Genomic DNA, 23,925 nt, shown 5'->3' on the forward strand with positions numbered 1-23,925 from the left:
AACGGCATGGCTAAGTGCTATCTTGCTACTTTTAGATCCGGCTATCGTTTCTGGATTCATAGCGTCGACAAACAGAAATGTTGAGACTGTAAGTTTTAATATTCTACGTAACATCTCGTATGTATCGCAGAATTGATAATGGGAGTGAAAGATAACACAAGTAGCACGTTGAGTAAGCGGTGAGAGACATGATGGTGTATCATGATTGATCTTTTGATCACTATTTCATTTTGATATTCCCTATTCATCTATCTCCATATCATCTCCACCATGATTGATGATGATGACCGAAGCAAACTAACTTCGGCAATCTTCTCTTCGCAGACGGGCGAAAGTTAGGAATAGTGCCCCCCACACAAGGGGTTATAAGTTAGGAGACGAAGCCCTGCTAGGCTCGCCCAAAGCCATCTATGTGATCGTCGGAGCGCTAGGCAGCCAATAATGTTGTTTTCATCATTGGCCAAGTCGAAAGAATGACGAGAAGTATAAACAACCAAGATGCCACCAAATCCCAAGTCATAGATGATATGTAGAACACATAACCTGATGAGGAGCGACACGACATACCCAGGGACCCTTCCCAGTCCGCGCAATGTCTGCAGATTTCGCGACGACTTACTCCAAGCCTGTCCATCCCCTTATTTGCAAATGAGTCTAGGACCGCCGACTGAAGGTCACTAGGAAAAAATCGAGATGTCGCGGGGCCGAATGATAAAAAAGAAACATAAGCAGCCATCCCTGGCCGAGAAATCAGAACCCGATCGCCAGCCCGCACAAGAAAATCAAAAAGGAACCACAATTCGTTTCGTTTCGCCCGACCAATTCGTACAACAGCTGCACCAGGAGCTGAATCGATCAACGCCATCAGGCAGACAGAAAGACGAGGGTCGGGTGCCACGATCGTCAAAGAGGCGTAACGATCGTTATTGCGTAACAAAGCTAACCCACTTCGCTACTTAAGCAGCAATGCTTCCGCTACCCTTGCGCTTCTCAGCACTGGTGAGCACGAGTCGGGGAGCCTTGCGCTGGCCGTCGGCCGACTGGGGCTTGCTGTCGCTTCGAGAACCCTTCTTAAAGACGCTGGCAAAGCTTCCGCTGTCGCTATCGCATTGACTAGACAGGCTGTCAACACTCTTGCGCGTCTTTTGGCGGGAACTCGGGCGATCGGAACCAATAGCCCCCCAGCTACCGCTAGCGGATGTGCGGGAGCTGGCTAAGCTGGGTTCAGCATCGCCAGAGAGGCTACCGGAACCGCTTCGCCCGGAGTCGGATTCATTGTCGGTGAGAGGGGGTACCAACCTCCTCAGCAGTTTCGGAGACGGGGCTCATGCTACCAGAGCTGCTGCCAGTGCCCTTGCGTCGCTCAAACCCAGCACGAACCAGGTTGTTCAAGGCGGATCGTCGCGTACGGGTAGCAAAGTTCTTGCTTCCTTCGTGTCTCGAAGTCGGCTTGGCTCGGAGCTCGTCGATAGAGGGCGGGCCACGGGGCTGGCGAGTAGGGTGCTCACCCGCACGAGCCTGGCCAGGACCGTAGGCATTAGGCATGGGAGAAACAGGGAAAGAGGCGCTCTTGGGCCCTCCGGTTCTGGGGCCGTTATCGGTAGCAAGAGACAGCTGGTTGGACCCAGCCGTGGAGCCCGTCTTCTTATGGCCGCGGCGGAAAGCGTTGGCAGATGGCGGCGGAAGAGGCTCTGGCTCACCCGTGAATTCCATCTTCTTAGGAGGCGAGTTGCTGCGGAAGAAGGGCTTTTCGTTGTCGGCAGGCGGCGAAACTTGGACACGAGGAGTGCCGTTGTTCTGCTGGAAGCTGAAGGCCTGAGGGGTCGATGGCTGCTCCATGTAGACATTGTTGTTTGCCTGGTTGAATCCGTTCTGGGCCTGGCTCTGGTCGACGTAGTAGGTCTGGCCGGTGCTGGGATCATAGTAGGTGTAGATTTGCTGCTGCTGCTGCTGCGGCTGCTGCATCTGTTGCATAGGGGGCAACGAAGCCATCTGCTGCTGAAGGCTGCGGAGCTGCTGCTGTTGCTGATGGTACAGATTCTGGATGGCAATCTGCTGCTGGATCGAAGCTTGACCGTTGAGGTTGAGGCCCTGGAATTGTTGGGCCGCGGCCTGGACTTGCATGAGTTGCTGCTGGAGATGCTGCTGCTGCTGAGCCAGGTACATGTTGGCCGCCACAATCTGCGCGTACAAGTTGGGGTCTTCCTCCTGAACCTCCTCGTCAAGATGAATCTCAGGTGGCGCGAGAATTTGGTCTGCGGTGTAATGCTGGCCATTGGCATATCTCTGCTGACCAGCACCCATTATCTGGTTGTAGTTTGGCTGCTGTCTCTGTTGTTGTTGCTGCTGCTGCTGTTGCTGCTGGGGTTGTTGCTGCTGCTGGCTAGGCATGCGAGGAAGCGAAGTCTTAGGTCCGTTGAAAGCAGCTTGCTGGCCCGCAAACATGTTGGGATTCATGTTGTTGTTGTTGCCATACATTTGCTGGGACCCGGGAGCTGCGGTAGTAGGTGAAGCAGGGAAGTTGCCAGTAGTGGCCGACTTCGGGGCGGTACGGAGACCGGCAAGGAGGTGGGATCGGCTGGTTCGGGGAGTGGGCGCTCCATTGTCACCGCTGTTGGGCTGAGCCTTGATGGTGTCAAAGGACAGAGGCTTGATGCTGTTGCCACCGCGACGAGAGGCGAGGCCACCAGTGGGCAGGCCAAGGCCGGCGGGAGAGGTAAAGCTGTTTTGGGCCATTTTGAGCGAGACCGCCGGTGTCTGATACTCAAAGTGAATGCTGAAGAGACAAAAATCTATCGAAGTGCTATCCGTGCAGCTTGGTAGCGGCGGGACAGAGTATGCCGTGAAAGAATGGATGATAGCCTTCGTAAGAGATGGGCGATCGCGGGATATTACAACCAGATATTTGGCCTAAGGGTGTTGCGAAGCTGACGGCTTCTAATTAATATGATCGATCGATGATGGACAACCGAAAATGCTGTGCAGGAATAAAGACCAAATAACAAGATGCTCGTCTCGATGTTCGGTTGATTCGGGATAGAATGTCGTGTCAAACGCGTTGCCAAACGGAAGATCCAGCGAATCCGAGAGGAGCAGGTTGGTGGTCGTGGATGGGTTATTGTAAAGCTGTGGACAAGAAACGGAAAGCGAAATGATGCCCAGGAGATGTCGTAGCTGCGGGTAGCTCAGCTGCGCCTGTGAGGTTTGTCTTGCTGGGATGTTTGTGATGGGTTGGTATTACGTAGATAGAGAAGGCACTCTAGCTGAAAGAAAACAGAATCAATGATTGTGTGTCAATTCTCTGAATGAGCGACAGAATGATGTCCGACTGATGGCAAGTCGTGGGATCCGCTTGTTGTGCGAGAAGATGGGAGGAAGGCAAAGAGCAGGGCCAACAATCGATCAATGGGAGCTGAAGAACCAAGTCCCGAATGAACAATTGCGCTTTATTGTTGCTGAGAACAATCGACGTCAGATTTGGTTTCAAAGAAAGGGAGGAGGCCTAAAGAGAATGAAAACAGCAGGGTTAGCGCGCTGGACTGGGACTTGGATAGCCTCGACGGCAAAACTGGTGGTGCATGGGGGTTGATGATGGAAAGGCAAGGTAGTCCTGGGAATTCCTTGGATTGAATCCTTCAGTGCCGGGATCACCGCAGACACGTGCAGTGAGGTGATCAAGCAGCGAACTGGACTGGACTGGGCTATGCACAGGCTTCAACACACATACCTTTGATGAATGCTGATTTGGCTGAAGTTGATGAGCGGGAACGATATTCACCCCTCAAGCGTTGGTTCTTTGTTGCTTTTGCTGTTTCCCAAACCGGTCGCGGACTAAGGCGGGTTGAGTCGATAAGAATCCACGAAGGGAACCGTTTTCGACAAACTCGAGCAGATCCTGATCTTTCTCTGCACTAGGCAAAAGTTTCGACTCGACAACTCCTCGGAAGTTGGACGTGTATGGGCAGAGATTATTGTTGAGAGTTGTGTGTACCGATATATGCGATTGCAGCTGCAATGGGCGAATGGAAGGCGGCGACCAGATGGCGCGACGAACAAATTGTACAAGTGATTAAAAGGCCGAGTATCAGATAGATGCCGAGAAATAGCTGATGGAAACGACGATGTAGTTGTGCTTCTTCTGTGTGCTTTTTTTTTCTTTTGAATTTCCAGTATCCTTTACAGAAAGGTCTTGTCTCTTCTTTCTTCCCCTTTCCGAATTGATTGCGAGTGGTGAGTTGGTGGGTTAACTAGTAACTTTGGTTCTTCTCAGTTGTCGAAGTTGAGAGGGGCTTGCAATTTTCTCCAATGAAGTTGGGTTGATCGGGATGCTGACCAAACGACGCACGCGATAACGATTCCACACCGAAGATTGGTTGATGTTATAAACAGTCTGGGCGGGAACAGATATGAATGAAGGAAGGGCGGTGGTAGCGGCGATTGGGGAGGGAAAGGAGAGAGGGGGCAAAAGGAAGAAAGAGAAGTTAGACAGAAAGCTGTGGTAGAAGGAAGGAGGAAAAAGAGAAGCAGGAGAGAATTGTTGGTGGAGGAGCAGCAGTGGAAGAAAAAGACAGGCCCAGCAGCTACTGGCTCTATTGGTTTACTGGGCCGGTGCAGTGGCTCTACTGGTCGTGAGCTGACCCAGTTGCCAGGCCCAGGCATTGGTTTTGGGTTGCCCATCCACCCCACCCGGAGTGTGTGCTGCATGCAGACGGCAGGCGGGCACGCACCAGAGAGAACACACATTCACATTCACTCTCTGACGCTTCAGTGGACGGCTGTTCTGGTTAGGGAGGGTGGAGGGTGGAGGGTGGAGGGTGGAGCTGGGCCACTGAAAACCCACAGAGCTGTCCAGGTAAATTGCACTGGGCACGCTAGCCTACACCACCTGCAACCTACTGCCAAAAGGTACCTGCGCTATACAGTTTGAGAGTTTGGGAGCCGTGTGTACTGGCCGTGAGGGCGTGAGGGCGTGTCTGTCTCCTGTCAAAAACCATAAAACATCGAATGGCAAGATGGCTGTCGGGACGAAGGGAAAAGAGTGGGGTGTCCACCACCTCGACCGAGTCGGGATGATGGGCATATGGTACCTGGACCTGGCTGGACTGACATACTGCATACCAGCTGTTCTAGGTTCTACTGTTCGTCGTCCTTCCTTCATGCCCTCTCTCTCTTACGTACCATTGATAGACCATGATCTGTCTCAACGGCGTTGTCATGCACGCAACGAATGGATGATGGGCATAAGAAACCAAGCCTAGGTTGCTCATTGGTTAGATCGCCCAACAGCCATTTGTAGGCTTCTTCTCCCTGCACACCACCTGCTAGCTGCAAGGACCTGCCAGTCCGTGAAAAGAGGTGAAGGAGGCCATAGGCCAATGGGCGCGCGGGCTGTGACTGGTCGTCAGTCCCTGTTGACCACAAGACCTGACTGACCACTCATATAACCCGAGACGGAGCAAGGGAGTGAGGGGAGGCAGCAGGAGTTGCTTGATGTGTCTGCTTTGGTGTGCGGACAGGGGCCCAGGGAGGCAAAAAGGTCCCAGCTAAAAAGCGTCTCCCCGGCAAGCCCTTCCAAAACGCTCACTCGCTCTCGAGCCCCATTTGCGATGCCAAGCGAAGTAAGTACACTTGTATCCCTGTGGCCTGCAAAATTCCAAACCCCCGTAACCCCCCGGTTGGTATTTCGACACGCGTTTCCTGTCCTCGTTGTTGTGGGTGGTATTATTCAGCCTGGAGCTTGAGGTTCAGTAATCCACCCCGTTAGGATTTCGAAGAGTCGGTCGGTCATACCGTACGCACTATCATGAGAACGGTGAAGGGTTCTTTCTAGGCTGTGGCCTCTTCAAGGGATGGAAAGAAAAATCTTCTTCCAAGGTGCTGTCCGCCTGCCGTCCCACTTGGGAAGCTGGTTGTGCCCGCGAGGCGCGCGTGTTTCCTGCTGCTAAGTATAGACGCATGGGTATACATAACCTTGAAATGGATATGTAGGTATCATACCCGGTCCATACGTGACCACAAACGAAATCCATGAAATATGTACGGAGTCGCAACGCTGTAGATGCGCGTTGTAGGGTATCGAATCCCATCTGTCCGTACTGAACAGTATCGTCAAGATCGGCACTTGTACATGCAAATATGTAAATACGTACTATCACAGATAGAGCACTTAAGGGTTCCCCAAGGTTGGGCCACACGGTAACGCCGTCGTCCGTTGAGCTAGGTTATCCTCTTTTTGTTTCAAGGTGTGCCCTTCAATTGAATTATTGATCGAAGTCTATGCACCAGGTGAGCCTAGACGTAAACAGGTACGTGGGCTCGGCCGCCCGGGGCGCGCAAGCCGGCAACACGATGTCTCTGATTTCAATCAATTACCCAACCTCATTCTAGACTAGCGAGTCTGTGACCAGCTGTGCAGGCGGAACCAATCATACTGTAGATATCCCCCTGGCAACGCGGTTTTCCGGGGAAAAAAGACACCCAAATCATGTTCATCGATTATTACTCGCGCTTCGACAGATCTCTTTACCCGGGACATTGGTGCTACAGGGCTGGAGGGCTGTGAACTCCATGTCCGCTCTCTTGGTGCTTGGGGAGCTGAAGGATTAAAGTTCATCATCAGTGTATGTACACAGGCCGCTTAGATGAAAGCAGCCTGTTACTCATGCGTACATTCAGCCCATTACTCGGATCTCCCTGGCATATAATACACGTAGCAAATACATAGCAAAAGATGTCCAGGAGATTGCGGCTTACCTCAGTCTGCATTACACCGGCAAGCGCTACGATCAGGGGTTCGGATGCCAGCCACTAACTAGCCCAGAGCATATTACCTTTAGCACAAAACGCCCGCCGCTCTGTCATATTGTTTTGTCTAGCTATCGGTCGTTGCCAAGGGTTCGTTCCGGACTGCCTTGACAATGCCGGGGGATATCAGCCAGCCCTATGTAAAGAGAGGGGTGGCAATTGGGGGACAAGACAATATGCCCAATTTTGGACAGAAATCAAACCCCTAACCAGCATTGCCAACGGAAAGCATCATTCAGAGCAATACTATGTAATAGGGGCCATCACTTATGATATATAGTGTTGCCGCATAATGTGGGAGGAAATACATAGAAAAGGTTCACATCGCATAAGGTTCTTAGACAGGTGATCTGCGTTACGGGCTTGGAGTGACCCCTGGTCGGCCACTTTCCCAATGGGGTGTATACAGAGTTGCATCCACGCATGCCAGACTCGTTGCCCCCGAATAGGCCATATATTCAATACGAACTTGACACAGTATTTACAGAATGTGTCCATTCTGAGCAGCATTAAGACTGACTCATAACACTTAGTAGAGTGATTAGCCAAGAAAGTCATCGAAGAAGCCAGGCTGACATTCGAGCACTAGGTACATAGGATTGTGGCAAAAACTGGTGAAGTGGCTACAGCTAGACGCACCTACACCTGCATACACCACACATAGCATAGACATGCAGTCATCAAAATTCGTTGGCAAGCTCAGAGGATCTGCGTGTCAAGTAAGAATCCAACAGCCTTACGGTTGCAGATGAGACATGTTGCTGATCAAGTCCGCTCCATCCACCTGCCACGAAGATCCGACTTTAATTGCACACAATGCAACAAGACACGTGAATACACGTGTGGACGTTGGGCATGGCGTTCAAAACGAGAGCTGATTCGCCCGGGTTTGGTGACTGGTAGATGGCCGTTCTCGTGCCAGTCTTTTCGTCCATTCCTTCGGACGGAACTTGGATGACGGTGAGGATATGACAGTAATGGTAATAATACATAACTATGTGAACAACCGAAAAAGGAAGAAAGGATGATTTGGTGTGATGTTCCAGAATATGAGATGGCCCACTCGCATTGGGAGAGAGAGAGGTCTGAGTTGGGCTGGCAGGATAGCCGACCTTGCAGCTTCTGAGACAACAGCCCAGCTACTTGACACGGTGCGTCTACATTCCCTCTTCGCACTTTGGAGTCAGTCGCTTCTTCCCCCTTGGCCCGAGCGTTGTTTGAGAAGGTTGCATTCCATGCTCCATTTGGATCGTGGCATCCCGTAAAGGGCGAAGCATCCGAGTTTCCGTACTCGGGTCACGATGGCACTGGTCCCATACCATATCGTGCAAGCGCAGAGTGCACAGTCTTCCGCTTCAGTGCCTGGGGCGTTGTATGACATAGGAAATCCATGCATGTCGTGTGCGTGGTCGTGGTTGTGGTCCCACGCGGAACTCCAGATTCCAACACGCGATCAACTGCTGGGCGGCCGCAGGTACGGTCTGGCTGGTTAGGCGGTCGCCCAGAAGGTTTATCTTCCGCCCCCCCTCCCCGAGAAGAAAACAAAGAAGATTTCGGGATAATAGAGAACAACCGCTGAACCGGCCCCTTGGCCAGACCGTTCTCGTACGCGTTCGTTTTCATTCGACGTTTTGACGCCGCCGGTCTGGCACTCAGCTCGCCAGCCGACCGGTTCTTGTACCAATTAGGTCTCGGCTCCATCCCGACTATTGTTCCTTCCACCACCAAGGGGCGGATGCGTATAGACAGACAGTCCTGGGACGGGCTTGGTTGAGGAGACAGACAATTCAATAATCCTTCCCGTCTCTCTCTAAAAACAGACAGACCGTTCCATCCATCCCTTGTTGGTGTGGACCAGGTGCAGAGCAGCAAGGCAGGTGCAGAGCAGGTGTAGCCGCGGCGATGACTTCTGGACTACCATCAGCATCGCCAAGTCTATCCATTTCCTTGCTGTCTCTAGCGGCCCCATCCTCGAGTCCTGACACACTCTTCCCTTGTGTGACCCTAGCCATGGACTCCACGCTCTGCCACGCCGCACGCGAAGTTCACCAAAGGCATAAAAATAACCCTGAGCCAAGTGGACAAGCGGCGTGAACAACACCCCGGGCGCTTTCCTTAATACTGCAGATCGTCGTCGTTTGTGTCATGTCACTTTGCAAGGACCGACGATCGGCTACGGTTGCATCCCACACACCTAACACAGCCCAAATCCTCAATCCCTCCGTTTCTCGTTGAGCCAGACTTCTGCCAGACTGCCAGGCTGCCAGGCCAGACGACAAGCCAGTGAAGAGCTGCTGATCCCCACCACCACCCTCGCTTTACCTGATCGATCAGCGAGATTTGCGCCCAGAATGCTTGCATTCTAGCAAGGGGGCGGCGCGCGCGCTGGCTGGCTGGACCGTGTCTGCGACTACTGCAGGCAATATGCAAGCCGCTTCCCTCTGCTGCAGGCGGGCGGCGCTTAATTTCACAGTACACTGCGTGCTGCGTCGTTGTCCAGAAGCCGTCGTCGTCGTCTTCTTTCCGCTCTGCTGCTGCATCTAGTCGTATGCATGATTAACCCCCCTCCACCACACATACCTACATTTCCCAAGCGCCAGGTCTTAACTGCGATGGGATAGTAGTCACATCAGTTCGAACCGCATCTCGGAAGCCAGAAGCGGCTGCGCCCTACGTGGCTCCACTAGCCCGTCACTTGACCCAACCCGGCGCTCTTACTGGCCACTTGTCCAGAGAGAGCTCCTCCAGACGTTGCGCTATTCCCAACAGCTCTTGCGCTACAGAACTAACCTGAGCCAATCCCTTGACGTGCTGTTGGTTGCAACAACATCATCATCATCCATATGCTTGTCTGACTCTTCCTTTTCTCGCGTACGCGCATGCATATACAAGGACTGGCCGGTTTCACAAGAAAGCGGTGAATTGGCTTTTCCCAGGTGCTGCCGACATCTACCGCAAGGACCCGAGTTCGGGAGGAATGCCGAGATCCTGGAGAAGCTCCCGACCGAATCCTGAGAACGTGTGTGGCAGTGAATTAAAAATAGACGTGACCAACGCCCCATCGTGAATACTCATGCACCGCCTCATGCCAGACAGCTAGTATTGGAAATGACTTGATTAGGATCAGAATAACATCAACACGTCGTTTCACGACAACCTAGTTCCTCCGTTGTTGTAAATGAAACGGGCAGTGCTGCTGGCGTGAACAAGTTTATTCACAACGCCGATCGGGGACGGAGTACTGCGTGTATCCTGCCATCCAGATGCTGGTGTCTATATCTAGCAGTGGCTAGAGATAGAGATGGGATGTGCACTCGTGGTATTACAGATATGTACGACGTCTATGTGCCCATCTGACACTGGTTAGTAGAACATGTTTGATCCTGTCTACTACGGAGTAAAAGGGGCTGCGGAGCTTCGGGATGAAATATGCGAAACTATATATCGGGATCAATCAGAGACTGCATGGAACAGTACCCAAACTTGAAAAAGTAGTGAAGTAGAATATGGCAAGAGTTAGCAGTTGTAGACCATGACCCTTATCTTCGCACAATGCCAATGACCATAGCCTTCTTCGACGCGATGCCTCTCTCCAGCGTTCCTACCCACAGGCCCAAAAAAAAAAAAAAAAAAAAAAAAAAAAAAGAAACCCGAGGGCTCAGAGACGGGATATTCTTCGCAACAAGCCACTTTGTATACGCACATATATATAACCAGTTTACTCCGTGGCCGGCGCTCCTTGAACAAGGAGAGGACGACATATTCTGGTAGAAAGCAAGCGCGCCCGCATCCAGAGCAGGCGGCTGCCAGCCACCGCCTTGTCTGGTTTTTCTTAGGGCTAGGCTCCACGGGTCGAATGAAGAATGATATTCATTACCCTTGCATCCCTAGGCGTAATTGGCGGCATGAATTCGAGTTCAAATCCAAGTCGGATTGGCCTTGAAGCATACGGAGTGGCTCACTGACTGACGTAGCGACCGAATCATTCCGAGCAATCGAGGGGGGCATTTCACGAACAGGGAGTGTCAACCACCCATGTCCTCGATTCCATCGCTGTGCTGGCGACCCTGTCTGCATGAGTCGATGGTCGCCATATAGCATGGACAAAAAATAGCCCGCGGTGGTTCATTGGAGTCGGTAGTCTGTGTTGGAACCCTCCTTTGGATCGAGTATCTGTTTGGAGCTCGTGAATCTGGAGACGCGCGCATAGGACATACAGGGAATGCCGAAAGATTGAGCGAGTAATCTGAGACCGGGGGAAAGGGTAGGAAGAGATCACTGGGTGCTCTTCCTGTTAAAAGCGACACCATTTGGGTCTACTTGATGGACTTCGCATTGAAACAATGTAATGTACAGAACCACTCACCATTCATCAGGATCACAAATACGACGCAGACCCATGAGATGAAGAGGCCAATGGCCATGTCGGGACAACATAATTCAAACATCAAATTGTATTTATTATAGCTCAACTCGGACGGTAAGTAAATCTCCACAAGCAATCTTCATTAATTCATCAATCTCATAAGAGACTTCCGCCGCCGTAGCTAGCCGGCACAGCGCATTTCCCCCCTGCGTCCCCCCCTTATTTCTTCCCAAACAGCGCCTCCTTGGTATCGTACGTATACGCGAGGTCCTTGTGCCAGTAGTTGGGCGCATCCGCCTTGGCGATCATCCAGGCCCTGTCGAGGGCGGCCACGACGTCGTCGGGCAGGGGCCCCTTCTCGAGGCAGTCGAGGTTGGCGGCGAGCTGGTCGAGGCCCGAGACGCCGACGATGACGCCGTCGCCCCGGCCGGACCCGGCCTCGCCGACGCGCAGGGCCGAGTGGTGGCGGACCCAGCGCAGCGCCGTCTCGATCATGGTGAGCCCGTCGCCCGCGTGCGCCGCGACGGCCGCCTCGACGACGCGCAGCGCCTCGAACGTGCTGTCCCGGAAGTAGCGGCCGCGGTAGTTGCGGCCGGTGCCGTGGGCGTCGCTGAAGCGGCCCTCGCTCGGCACCATGTCCTTGCTCGCGATCTTGCCGCTGAACAGCCCGCCCGCGAGCGGGTTGTACACGACCACGTCGAGCCCGTAGCGCCGGCACGCCGGCACCAGCTCCGGCTCGATCCCCCGCGTGATGGCGTTGTACATGCCCTGGTAGATGGTCGGCCGCACCCAGCCGTTCGCCCGGCACAGCATCACCACCTCGGCCAGCTCGAACGCCGTGTAGTTGGACACGCCCAGCCGCACGAACTTGCCGGCCTTGTGCAGCTTGTCGAGCGCGGCGAAGGTCTCGGCGAAGGGGGTTGCGCGGTCGGCGGCGTGGACGTAGAGGATCTGCGAATCAGACGGACCATTGGTTAGCCAGAGGTAGGATGCCGGGCTTAATTCAAGATGCATGTAAGATATCAGCCGCTTGGCTGTTACACTGCAGACGTTTTGTCTTGGCTTGGAGATATATCTCCAATTTCGGTCTCGAAACACGCCATTGGACAACTTCCTCTTCATTCTCTTTTCCCCCCTCAAACCGAAAAGGAAGAAAAGAAAAAGAAACTTACATCAATACAATCCGTCCCCAGCTCCTTCAGACTAGTCTCGACGCTCTCTTGGACCTTCTGGCCCTGGTGGTCGCCGTCCTCGCCGGGGTACTTGACTTTAGTGGCGAGGGTGAGGCCGCGGTCTTTCCAGCCGGCCTGGCGGGTGAAGGCCTCCTGGGCGCCGGCGACGTAGACGCGGGCCGTGTCGACCTCGCTGTAGCCACGCTCCTTCTGGAAGACGTCGAGCACGCGGCCGTAGACGGCCGGGTCGGTGATGCGGGCGCCCGCGGCCTCGTCCGGGCCGAACGTCATGAGGCCCAGGATCACGCGGGGCTTGCCCGTTGAGGGGATGGTGAGAGGCATGATGATGGATGGATGGATGGCAGGTGTCGGTCGACGTTGGATGGGTTACTTGGGGTCAAAATATCGCAGGCGCAAACAAGAGTTGATATCACGGGCTTCAAGGCTTCAAGGCTTCGTGGAACGGAAGAGACGAGCGAGATATTTATCCATTACTTATGATGCAGGTGAGCCCGGAAGGTGGGACGACCAGTAGGCCAGCACGATGTTTGTTCCACAGCGGGGTTTCCATGAGCGCATGTCAGTATCTCGCTTAAGACCGAATGCATTTGCTTGTCCGAGCTGTAAACGCGGCGAGAAGCAATGCTGTCATGACTTTTCGGCGATAAACTCCACACTAGCTGTCGGCCCCCGCTGACGATGGGCGGACATATCCTTTTGGCGGGGTAATTCTAAGGAAACACAGTATAGTAGAAAGCTGAACGGCGGCAAGGTATCGTTCATAGTCGATGAGTTGCCCCTATTTCCACCCGCAACTCAAGAGCAACCCATAAATATTGGGTGATGCTCTGCAACTGCTGCTTGAATGGTCAAACGAGCCATGATGAAGTCACGGGTGGCGGGAGAACTCGACCTCGCCATCAGAACGTCTGTGATGATGTATCATGGCGGCACAGTGACAGAGGTGGTTCAGGCGCAAATCGCACAAAGCCGAGGAGAGAGCAGGATACATACTGAAACAGGAGACAAATGCCATCTCATCAGTATTCGGTCAGACATTGCATACTTAGTTGTCATGCGCGGGAGTGAGGTACATCAGTTGTAACGTTCTCTGAAACAGAACTTCGCGAAACGAAAATGATAATGCGGTTGAGAAGGATGATAAGACAGCAGGTCCCATCATCAGACTCATCAGAATGAACCCTAACCCAAACCGAAAGTCAATTCGAACGAACGCCTACACACCACCCAGATCTGCTTTGCTCCAATAAAAAAGACAAAAGCCCAAGACCGTTGCTGGGTGGTGTTGCATATCTCTAATATTGTATATACAATCCCAACCCAATCCCGCCCAAACGCCGTCCCCCATGCCGATGCATATGCGGATATGCCATCGTCGTTCCCCTGTCCTTCCCTATCATCTGTTCGGTCCCGGACCAGCAGACATGAAATGAAGAAAGTTGGGAAAGAAGATCCCCTGGAATGCATCCAAAGCCAACTCGTTTCTAGGGGAAAGGCAGGAGGTATGCACCCTTGCAAAAGATCCTCCTACTCCCCGGCGCGACACCAACGTTCGCATCTAGTATCCAACCTCTATGCTTGTTCCTTTGGTATCAGATTCCTCTAGCCGCTCGCTCGCTGTCTATCCACAACACACACACACACACACACACACAACTAACAACAGCAAACGCACCAAAGTGCAACATCGGCACCTCCTTCTCCTCTACAGCGAAATATCGCGACCCTATCAAGGTATCTGATCACCCGGAATACCTCCCTTTTACCGGCCACCATCCTTGTCGCTCTCATCATCGCTGTCCCACTCGGCCTCGACGGAGGCATCATGGGCCTTGCGCTCGGCGTCCTCGGTCATCTCACGCCACGTGCTCCAGCTGAGCATGAGGAACGCCACGATGATCAGGCAGCCGCCCAGGATGGCCGCGAGGGACATGCGCTCGCCGGTGCGGAACCAGTCGGCGATGGCCACGATGAAGATGGTCAGCAGGGCGGCCACGGAGCTGAGGACGGGGCTCGTGAGCGAGATGAGCACCAGGAACGAGCCCGCGAACGTCGCGTTCATGACGACACTGAGGAACAGCCACACGGCCGTCTCGCCCGTCGGCAGCTCGAACGTCTCCCAGCCCAGCCAGTGCAGCAGGGGGAGGGGCACCCAGAGCACCGTCAGCGTGAAGGTGCCGATGCACGACCCGAAGGCGTTGGCGAAGATCATGCCGCGATTAGGCGCCACGCCCTCGGGCGGGCACGCCCACCGCTTGTAGAGCACCTCGTACAGGCCATACAGGATGCTGCCGGCGCCGATGATCATGTTTCCCAGAAAACGGGTGCCGGAGCTGGTGTCGGGTCCCTTGTTGGCGTCCTCGGGCTTGCTGTCGCCGTAGGCCACGATCAGCACGCCCACGATGGCGATGAGGACGGCGACGCTCTTATCGATGCGCAGCTTCTCTTTGAGCAGGGGCACGCTGAAGGCGTAGGCGAAGAAGGCGGAGCAGTTGTAGATGGCCGTCAGGTCGCTCGGGCTCGTCATGTTGACGGCGAGGTACCAGCTGAGGCCTGCAATGGTCAGCGCCGTGGTCACGAAGGCCGTGGTGCGAATGAGGTAGGGCCAGGGGCTGGTGCTGGTGTCGTGCTTGGAGGGTTCGAGGTCCTGGTGGCGGACCTGCTGCGCAGTGCTGCGCAGAATGGCGACGTGGCGGCGCCAGAAGACGGGCCAGGGCGTCTTCCACTTCTGCACGCGCAGGATGAGCAGTTGGACGGGCCAGAGTATCGCCCACGAGCCGTGAGTCAGGTACAGCATGCAGTAGGCCTTGTTCCAGCCCAATTCGTTCTGCACGTAGGCACCCAGCTCAGTCTGGATGGTGAAGGACACCAGCGACACGACGAGGAAGACGGCGGCAAAAATGTACTTCTTGCGCGCCGCCATAACTGCCTGGGTGTCGGGCGACCGGGATCGCATCGTCGACCGCCGGCTCAGGCGTGGCCGCGACGGTGTCGCCTTGGGCGAGGGGGACCTCAGGCTGTCGTAGGGGGTGCGGCCGCGTTCATGGTCGTCGTCGTCGTCGGCCTTGAACAGGAGCGGGTCGGCGGAGCGGCCGTTGTTCTGGCGGAGGTAGGAAGGTCTATCCATGTCGTCGTCTTCGTCTCCTCCGTCGTCGTCGCTGTTGCTAATTATATCTGAGTCGGTACTTTTGTTGCGGTTGTGGTAGTATCGGGAATTGGCACGTGTATTGCCGCTGGTGAGATGGTTCCTGGTCTGCTGGTCATCCCCGTCGGTTGAGTACTCGTCTTCGGCCACGAAGGAGAGGCGTCTGTCTATCACGGGGGTACGGCCGCCCACGGTATCGGTGCCACTGCCAATGTAGTCGGATAGGTCGCTGGATGCATATGAGGCAGCGGACAGCGGGGAAGGCTCGGGTTGAGCAGAGGCGTCGTTGAGGTGAGAGTAGCGGGCTGTCGGATGGAGGCTTGCCGGTGGGATCCTCGACAACCTGATGTTGTTTGAAGACATGAATCGTGGGGATGGGCAATGTATGCGACAGTATTAGTAGTAAACGAGCGACAAGAAGTGGAGCATTAAAACAGTTGAGTTTGTGCCTATACGCCTTAGCGAGTTAGAAGGAAAAGGATAAATGGAATAAAGAGCGGCTTGGGTCGATTTGGCGCGGTTTAGCTGCAGGATCGGGGGTTGGAAAGTTGGCAATGGGATGCGACGTGATGGGTTCCAGTGACAGGATTCGGTGTTGAAGGCAACACGTGCAGAGAAAAAGGGTGTTGTAGTGGCAGTAGCGAAGGGGGGCGCCCCGGCCTGCCAGCCATTACGCCATCCCTTTACCCCCTAATTCGTTAATCTTAGGGGCGCTTGGGGGTGGACAGGCCAGGACAGGCCAGGACTGGGGGTGGTCGATAGGGCAGAAGACAGCGCAACAAGGCCCTATCTGCTTGCGATAACACCCGCCAAACCCGCTGACCCGGTCCCTTCCTGCAAGATAAGTGCATTGATCTTGCATGGTCAACTGCGCAACCGACGCCCCACCGTCTCAAGCCGTTTCCGCTCTAGCGTCTCGTCTGCTGAGCTTCCACTTCCAACCTCACTCATGAGTCCGCACACCAGCAAACATGTCAGCGACGTAAAGTAGAGATAGACACATGACTAGTGCAGCAGCACTGAGGCTCAGGAAGTAGAGGCAGGGCAGGAGAAATATTCTGTAGAGTGCATGAGTGTAGTTCGGATCCGTACTGGACCCCAACATCAACACCACAGGTGCGTCTGCCACCGCATCTTGAAGGGGAGGGAGAACTGGTGATTTGAGTTGCTGGGTTGGTTCTTCCTAACCGATGAACCGTTCTCACATGGTGGTCCATCCGGCTTGACGAGGACTATCGACGGTTCGGTTGTTTATGAATGAGATGATTGCAACATGGTGGCCTGAATCAACGATGAAGAAGATGCCACGAAAAGGCCACCGCAACAGGCCGATGAGGTATATGTTGGTCTTATTCGTAGCTACCAATTAACACAGAAAGAGATTTGACCAGAGTTTGATATACTTGATACAGCGAAGTGGCCATCTAATTGGCCGTGATCTTCTAGACTTGGAAGTCGGCCGGGCAGGATCCTACACTGGGTGCTCCATCCTAGTACGTTTGGTCGGCATCAGCAAACGTTCCCTGCAACGAAAAGACCTCCAAGACCCAGCTATGTAGTGCATGCCGTACGATGACCACCATCATAGGAACAAGAACTGAGCATATATGCAGCTGGCAATACGAAACACGTGCCGAGGCTAATATCCAGTCTCATGCTGGTTAGTGTGTGACGTTATAATCATTGGTATCCGGCTCAGTACCACTAATGCCAGCTTGAAGAAGATTGATTTTGCTCCACCCACGCCGTCGCCAGTTATATTCAGAGTTGTCTTGTCTTGTCTTGCAGGCCATTCATTTCGTCCGTTCCTCTCGCTCCGTGGTCGGTTCCTTTTTTGATGTCAAACCTCCCACTTATCGCGGGCCCAACTTCTCTAGAATCTTGGGCCCCTGCTCTTCCCACTCCTGCTTCGAAATCCACATGCTTTCCTTGTCCGCCATGATGTTGGCCAGCACCGCGCCACCGAGGAAGACCATGTGCCTACGTCGCGGCGGGTCCTCTATCCGGACCTTGAACTTGCCCAGGCGCTCCGGGTTGCCGCCGAGGGCGCGCGTGAGCCAAAGCTGCTTCAGCTCCTTTTCCAGCCGGCTCGGCAGACCCGGGTACATGCTGCTACCTCCGGACAGGACGATGGCCTTGTACAGCGAGGAGCGCACGTCGACGTCGGCTGCTTGTATCGTGTTGAAGAGGAACTCGGCGATGCCCGGCTGCTCGCAGTCGACCAGGTGGGGCTGGAACAGGCACTCGGGGGCCTCGAAACGTTCACTTCCCACACGAATGACGCGACCGTCGGGCAGGGTGTAGGACTCGACGAGGACAGTCGTGTCTTCACTAAGACGCTTGTCCAGCTCGAGGTCGTACGAGACGTAGCAGAGCTTCTCCTTGATCTGGCGCACCGTCTCGAAGTCGGCGGTTCGGTTGAGGGCGTAGCCGCGGCGGAGCAGGAGGGAGATGAGGTTGCGAGTCACGTCGCGGCCGGCGACGTCCAGACGTCGCGTCAGGTGGTTCAGCACCACGGATTCGTACACAGGCACAATATGGGTCACTCCGTCACCGGAGTCGACGACGACACCTGAGCTGAGACCTGTAGAAGAGGTAAATGGTTAGTTCTAGAAGTGAGGCAGGCAGCTGATTCTCGTCCACTGACCTTGAGCGTAGAGGGCAAGCACAGCTTGGATGGCGACGTATACGCCGCCAAAGTTGTAGCGCTCAAACATGACCTCGCACATCTGCTCGCGGTTCTTGAGGGGGTTCATAGGCGGCTCGGTGAGGAGGATCTTGCGTCCAGTGGGATCCATTTTCATCTTCTCGAAGAAGGTGTAATCCCAGAGGTGCTGCATGTCGTCCCACTTCTTAACGATGCCGTTCTCCATGGGGTAGCTGATCTGGAGCATGGTGCGGGCGGCGGCGGCCTCGTCACCGCACATGATGTCCTTGATGACCACATCGTTGATCTCGTTGCCGCCCTTCTCTTCGGAACGCAGAATCGGTCGGCCGACGATCGAGGGGTACTGAAACTCGGGGAAGTTCTGCGCGGCGTAGCCGACCTTGAGGAAACCGGTACCGCCGTCCAGCACTGCGAGGAAAGAGGCGTCAGCAAAGGAAGTAACACGTGGTGTGTGTGTGCATGTGCATGTGCGCGTATGTGTCTGGCGTTCCCTAGCGACGACCAGCCAGGGGCGGGCAGCACACACTACAGGTTATGGGGGTGAGCTGGATGCACACTAACCTATGGGAGGAGGAGCGGCCATGGTTGTTTATGTTCCGCAAGTGTCGAGAAGGGGAAGAATGTTGGGAGGTGGATGGGTAGGTCGAGGATGTGTTCCCGTCTCGGCCTCGGATAGAGGTGTCCAGAAATGTCGGCGTGCCAATTGAGGGTGTCGTCAATTAGGTGGTTGAGGGTGGGAATGATGTTCCAAGCTGAGTAATCATGCGGGCCGTACGACTGGGCTTCGAGGATAGGGATTGGAGGACTGATTGGCAACCTGAAGCAACTCGCCAACTCGCTGGGCGGGTGCAGGTGAGTTGTTCCATACGTAATGAATGCCCCGCCTGCCTCCTTTCTCCTACAGCGTACAGCACAGCTTACGGGTCCAGTCAGCACAGCTTACCGAGTACAACGCCCTCGGAACTTTGTTCTTCCACCGAGCTCGCCCGACGAACCTACCCCGCCTTCTGGCCTGAGCAGCTGTTGAAGCCACAGAACATCGTGGCTTGAAACAGCTCGAATTAGCTACGTGCTTCAACTTGCTCATCAGGCTGCATATAATCTTCAAGATCCGTTACACATTTTCTTCCAACTGCAGGTAACCAGGAGCTACTGTATTTACGTATTACTGGGACCTTACTCACTACAATTGCCTCTCCCTACCATGGGTAAAACTGCTGGATGCTACTAGAGCTCTTGATACAATGCATTCGCAACGACGAGATGTTCGGTGCCCTCCCCGTACCCCCCAATCGCCCGCTTCTGCATTACTTCTTCTGGCCAATGGCCTTGCCCTGATTGGTTGAATCCTGCTCTCCGTGTCTTCTGTCAACGGGTCCAAGCTTGCTCTGGCTCCTGGCGATAGGCAAAGCTACAATTAGTACCTGATGGAGCATCTCTTTCGTTACAAAACATAGCGGAAGCGAGGGTCCTGACGTTCTATGTTAGCATAGAAAGAGCCATGCACAGTCCCGAGCACGTGTGCAACTCACCTCAAAGTCTGTCAAATCTGCCGATATCTCATCCAACACCGGACTTTCATCCCCCCCTCCCGTGAGACCGGTAGCTTGGTCCCTCCTCTTGTTCCTCCTGGCCAAAAGCAACCGCAGACCCAAGGCGATGGTCATCTGCGCCGCCGAGCATGCGAGGATGAGCTTACAGCCCGAGGGGTAGGTCGGCTTCTCCGCGTCGAGGAACGCGTGGGGCCCGATGACGTTGCCCGCGCAGTACGCCGCGAACACAATGGCCGTCGCCGTTGTGCGCTTCGTGTACCCGCCCAGGTTAGTCGCCGGCATCTGCAGCGAGAGCACGAGCGACGTCACGAAGGACCCGCAGATGTAGTACCCGAACAGCACTCCCATCATGCCCTGGTTGCGGTCCAGCTTCCAGATCAAGCAGATGCCCACGACGGTGGGGATCAGGTAGGCGGCCATGATGTAGGTCCGGATGTTGCGAAACCGCGACGCCAGATACGTACCCGTTAGTATCCAGAGGACTTGGAAGGCGCCTTGCGGGATCCCGAAGGCGGCTGTGCGGAGAGGATCTTTGACCACCCCTTTGATGATGAGTTTGCCAAAGTTGGCAACCTAGCTGGGGTCAGTGAATCTGCAATTTATTCTGCTTCTTTGCCAAGGAACGTCTGAGATCTTACACCGCCATTAATGGTCTCGTTCAGGAGGGTGAAAAGGGTCAGCAACCACACTTGGGGATCCATTAGTGCCTCCTTGATTTGGTAAGTCTTGATGGACCGGTTGAGGATGCCGGTACGGCCGACCTTGCCGCGAGCGATCAGTGTCGCTTTCTCCTCGAGGGTGAAGCGCTTCGCCGTGATGATATCGTCTGGCAAAAAGAAGAACAGGACGATCCCCCAAAGGACAGTGACGCCGCCGCAGAGAAGAAAGATGGCTTTCCACACGGGGAAGGTCTTAATCTGCCCAATACCGTAGCTAAGAATGCCGCCCAGCATCGAGCCGACGCCATTGCAGCTGATGAAGATACCCGCGCGGAAAGGCTGCTCGTTGCGAGTGTACTAGTAAAGTGTTATTCATCAGCAGTTATTTCGCATGACCCCATTCGGGCCATGGGAACCTCGTCGTCATTACTCACCCACATGCCGACAATCATGATGACGAGAGGGGTGATGGCGCTCTCGAACACTCCCAGCAGGAAGCGACACGCCAACATGCCGCGAAAATTGTGCGTGGCCGCCGTGATCATGAGGATCGAGCCCCATGTGACGACACAACCACAGATGACCTTGGCCATGAGTGTACGTTGGGCCAGGTAGCTCCATGGGTACTCGGCGACCAGGTACGCTAGATAGAACGCCGAGGCGAACCAGCTATATTGATCTTGGTTTATCCCGGTGTCTTTGAAGAGGTCAAACACAGCAGCGTATGAAAGCGCCTGCTTGTCGATGTCTATGCGTTGCCTGCCGCATCAGCCTTGGGCTCGACAAGTGCTGGAAGGGACAATTAATTGAGCACCAAGCTTACACTGAAGGACCCCAGTTCCTGCAAGGAGCGGCAACAGGACGAAGTCCACCTTTCGGACAAGACGTTTGACAGCGGCCTGGTCGCTCAAGAGTTCCCCGAGGTAGTCATGGGTGAGGTTGTTCTCCCGAAGGAACGTCTCAGTGGCATCTAGTTCGTTACTGGTTTCTCGAACATCCGATAGGCTTATAGAGTCACCCCTCTTGGTGGATTGTGGTTCAACCTTCTCGTCGGCTTTCTTGCCTTCCATCTTCTAGAACTAAAGGTAAGGTAAGGCAGGTGTGTAGATGATTGTGAGAGGCGAGACCTCGCGAGCACATCTAATACGACCGAGCGGGTTGGCATCTAAATGGCCGGGAGCCGGCAGTCTTTGAGGAGTACCCTGCCAATCTACATACTCGCATACGCGCCTCTCTCTATCTGACCTCTTATCACCCATTGGCGCGCCCGAAGCCGGTTTTACCATCCGTTGACCCCGGATTTACTGATCTGCAAGATATGGAGATACTGAGCCCCACCACGCCTTGAAGTCAGCTGGCCCAGCCAATGATGATGATGGCCATATCACCGGGCAATTGTCCGAAACCATCGTCGACATAATCGGAGCGACGCCGATGCAGCTACTAGTCTCCGTTGGTCGATAGGCACGCCATGCAACTCCAAATCAGTCCTCGGCGCCAATAGATCGTCCGACAGAATGTAACAAAATACTACCACCCACCACCACCCCTCACTCAAGTGAACAAACATAACAGACCGTTCTCGTTTAGCTTGGAGAATTTGGAGGATTTGTTCAGTATTACGCCCAGAGACCATGTCAGCAATGCAAGACCCTAAGAGCAGCAGACCGCGGGTCACTCTCCCGCAAGGCACCGTGGTCGGCGTCACGCAGCGCGGCGCCTACCCCAACCCCGTGGACGCCTTCCTTGGCATCCCATACGCCCTGCCGCCGACCGGGGACCGCCGGTTCCGGCCGCCGGTCAGAGTCGAGAGAGACGCCTCGGGCGCAAAGATCATAGACGCTTCCCATTTCGGCCCCCGCGCACCGGCGAAGCAGTTCCTGATCATCGGCCCGAAGCTCGAGGAGAGCGAAGACTGTCTCACGGCCAACGTGTTTCGCCAAGCTCCGACGACGGCGACGGCGGGCGAGCCTGTAGACGACGGGGGCCAAGCGAGCAAGAAGCTCTTGCCGGTGGCCATCTACATGCACGGCGGCGCCTTCAACCGCGGCAACGCCGCCATGCACGACACAGCTTCCATGGTGGGCTGGGCCTCGGGGGCCCCCTTCGTCGCCGTCTCGTTCGGGTACCGGATCGGGGCCCTCGGGTTCTTGCCGTCCAGTCTGAGCGCGGAGGAGGGCGCGCTCAACCTCGGGCTCAAGGACCAGATCTTGTTGATGGAGTGGGTCCAAGAGAACATCCATCTCTTCGGTGGCGATAAGGATAATGTGGCGCTGATCGGGTTATCCGCTGGTGCGCACTCTGTAAGTGAAACTAGGTTCCATATTCTCGGAACGACTGTAGCTTCTGTCAGGGCTAACAACATTGGTAAAACCAAAAAGATTGGTCACCATCTCTTGAACTATGAAGAAGGGAAACCGCCCCTGTTCCACCGCGTCGTGATGGAATCCGGCGCTCCGACCTCGCGGGCCGTCCGCCACTTCAATGCTGAGATCCACGAGCAGCAGTTTCAAGACTTCCTGGAGGCAGTAAAATGTCCGAAAGACGTCTCAACCGGGCCCGGGATCTTTGGGTACCTGCGCTCGTTGCCCCTAGATGTCATCGCCGCCGCCCAGACCAAGGTCTTCTACAGCTACAACCCGAGCCTGCGCTGGGCGTTCCAGCCGGTCATCGACGGCGAGATCATCCGGCGGCGGCCCATCGACGCTTGGCGGGAGGGGAAGTGGCACCGGGTGCCCATCATGACGGGCTTCAACGGCAACGAGGGCTCGCTCTACGTCGACAAGGCCATGGACACGCCGGCGCAGTTCACGGGGTTCTGGAAGACGCTGCTGCCGCAGCTGAGCGAGGCCGACGTCGCCCGGATCCACGAGCTGTACCCAGACCCCACCTCAGATAGTAGTCACTCCCACCGATACAAGGTGGAGGGGCCCCTGGCCGCCGAGAAGGGCGTGGGTAGGATGTACAGGCGCATCGAGGCGGCGTACGCCCACTACGCCTACGTGGCGCCCGCGCGGCAGACGGCGCACCTCGCGGGGGGGGCGTGCCCGTGTATCTGTACCACTGGGCCCTGCAGCGGAGCGTGGTGAACGGCGCCGCGCACGGCGAGAACATGCTGTACGAGGTGCGGGACCCCGGCGTCTGTAGGGGGGGCCCGGCCCAGGAGGAGCTGTCGCGCGTGCTGCATGCGTACGTCGCGAGCTTCATCTGCACGGGGGACCCGAACGGGGTCGTCGGCGTGGAGCGGCCGAGGTGGGAGGCGCATGCTCGCGGCGAGGACAAGAGGCGGGTGAAGATGGTATTCGGGAAGGACAATACGGACTTTGTCGGCAGCGGTGGTGGTAGATCCCCACCGCCGCCGCCAGCCGTGTTGGTCGAGGATGTTTGGGCGGAGACCGAGTCGCAGTTTTGGTGGGATAAGGTCGAGATTTCTCAGCAGTGAGTGTATATAAACTAAAAGTATATATTTATAACGATATCAACGTGCAAAGCTTGTGGTGGTCTTGATGAGACTATTGTGGTAAGCCATGTTTATCT

At 55.1% G+C, this 23,925-nt stretch overlaps 6 protein-coding genes across 6 annotated transcripts; 1 reads left to right on the plus strand and 5 right to left on the minus strand.

The window, feature by feature from the left end:
• Positions 1 to 956: 956 nt before the first annotated feature.
• Positions 957 to 2,736, minus strand: PG998_012806 (uncharacterized protein; the record flags this gene model as incomplete). The annotated part of the gene is made up of 2 exons (XM_066879622.1): positions 957 to 1,213; positions 1,296 to 2,736. The coding sequence occupies 2 exons, from the start codon at positions 2,734 to 2,736 to the stop codon at positions 957 to 959; spliced, it is 1,698 nt and encodes a 565-aa protein (XP_066726006.1).
• An 8,653-nt stretch (positions 2,737 to 11,389) lies between these two features.
• On the minus strand, positions 11,390 to 12,684 carry PG998_012807 (aflatoxin B1 aldehyde reductase member 2; the record flags this gene model as incomplete). The annotated part of the gene is made up of 2 exons (XM_066879623.1): positions 11,390 to 12,121; positions 12,343 to 12,684. The coding sequence occupies 2 exons, from the start codon at positions 12,682 to 12,684 to the stop codon at positions 11,390 to 11,392; spliced, it is 1,074 nt and encodes a 357-aa protein (XP_066726007.1).
• Positions 12,685 to 14,125: 1,441 nt separating this feature from the next.
• Positions 14,126 to 15,871, minus strand: PG998_012808 (vacuolar membrane protein; the record flags this gene model as incomplete). The annotated part of the gene is made up of 1 exon (XM_066879624.1): positions 14,126 to 15,871. One exon carries the CDS (start codon positions 15,869 to 15,871, stop codon positions 14,126 to 14,128), a length of 1,746 nt encoding a protein of 581 aa, XP_066726008.1.
• A 1,490-nt stretch (positions 15,872 to 17,361) lies between these two features.
• On the minus strand, positions 17,362 to 18,759 carry PG998_012809 (actin-like protein 2; the record flags this gene model as incomplete). Its single annotated transcript, XM_066879625.1, has 3 exons — positions 17,362 to 18,092; positions 18,156 to 18,584; positions 18,738 to 18,759. The coding sequence occupies 3 exons, from the start codon at positions 18,757 to 18,759 to the stop codon at positions 17,362 to 17,364; spliced, it is 1,182 nt and encodes a 393-aa protein (XP_066726009.1).
• An 861-nt stretch (positions 18,760 to 19,620) lies between these two features.
• On the minus strand, positions 19,621 to 21,458 carry PG998_012810 (major facilitator superfamily transporter; the record flags this gene model as incomplete). The annotated part of the gene is made up of 5 exons (XM_066879626.1): positions 19,621 to 19,647; positions 19,709 to 20,302; positions 20,368 to 20,745; positions 20,823 to 21,136; positions 21,212 to 21,458. The coding sequence occupies 5 exons, from the start codon at positions 21,456 to 21,458 to the stop codon at positions 19,621 to 19,623; spliced, it is 1,560 nt and encodes a 519-aa protein (XP_066726010.1).
• Positions 21,459 to 22,022: 564 nt separating this feature from the next.
• On the plus strand, positions 22,023 to 23,830 carry PG998_012811 (uncharacterized protein; the record flags this gene model as incomplete). The annotated part of the gene is given in 3 exon segments (XM_066879627.1): positions 22,023 to 22,691; positions 22,770 to 23,339; positions 23,357 to 23,830. 3 exon segments carry the CDS (start codon positions 22,023 to 22,025, stop codon positions 23,828 to 23,830), a joined length of 1,713 nt encoding a protein of 570 aa, XP_066726011.1.
• Positions 23,831 to 23,925: the final 95 nt, after the last annotated feature.

Source organism: Apiospora kogelbergensis (genome assembly GCF_038363985.1).
Source record: "Apiospora kogelbergensis strain CBS 113332 chromosome Unknown utg000008l_segment0_segment0, whole genome shotgun sequence".
In the NCBI taxonomy this organism is placed as follows: domain Eukaryota; kingdom Fungi; phylum Ascomycota; class Sordariomycetes; order Amphisphaeriales; family Apiosporaceae; genus Apiospora; species Apiospora kogelbergensis.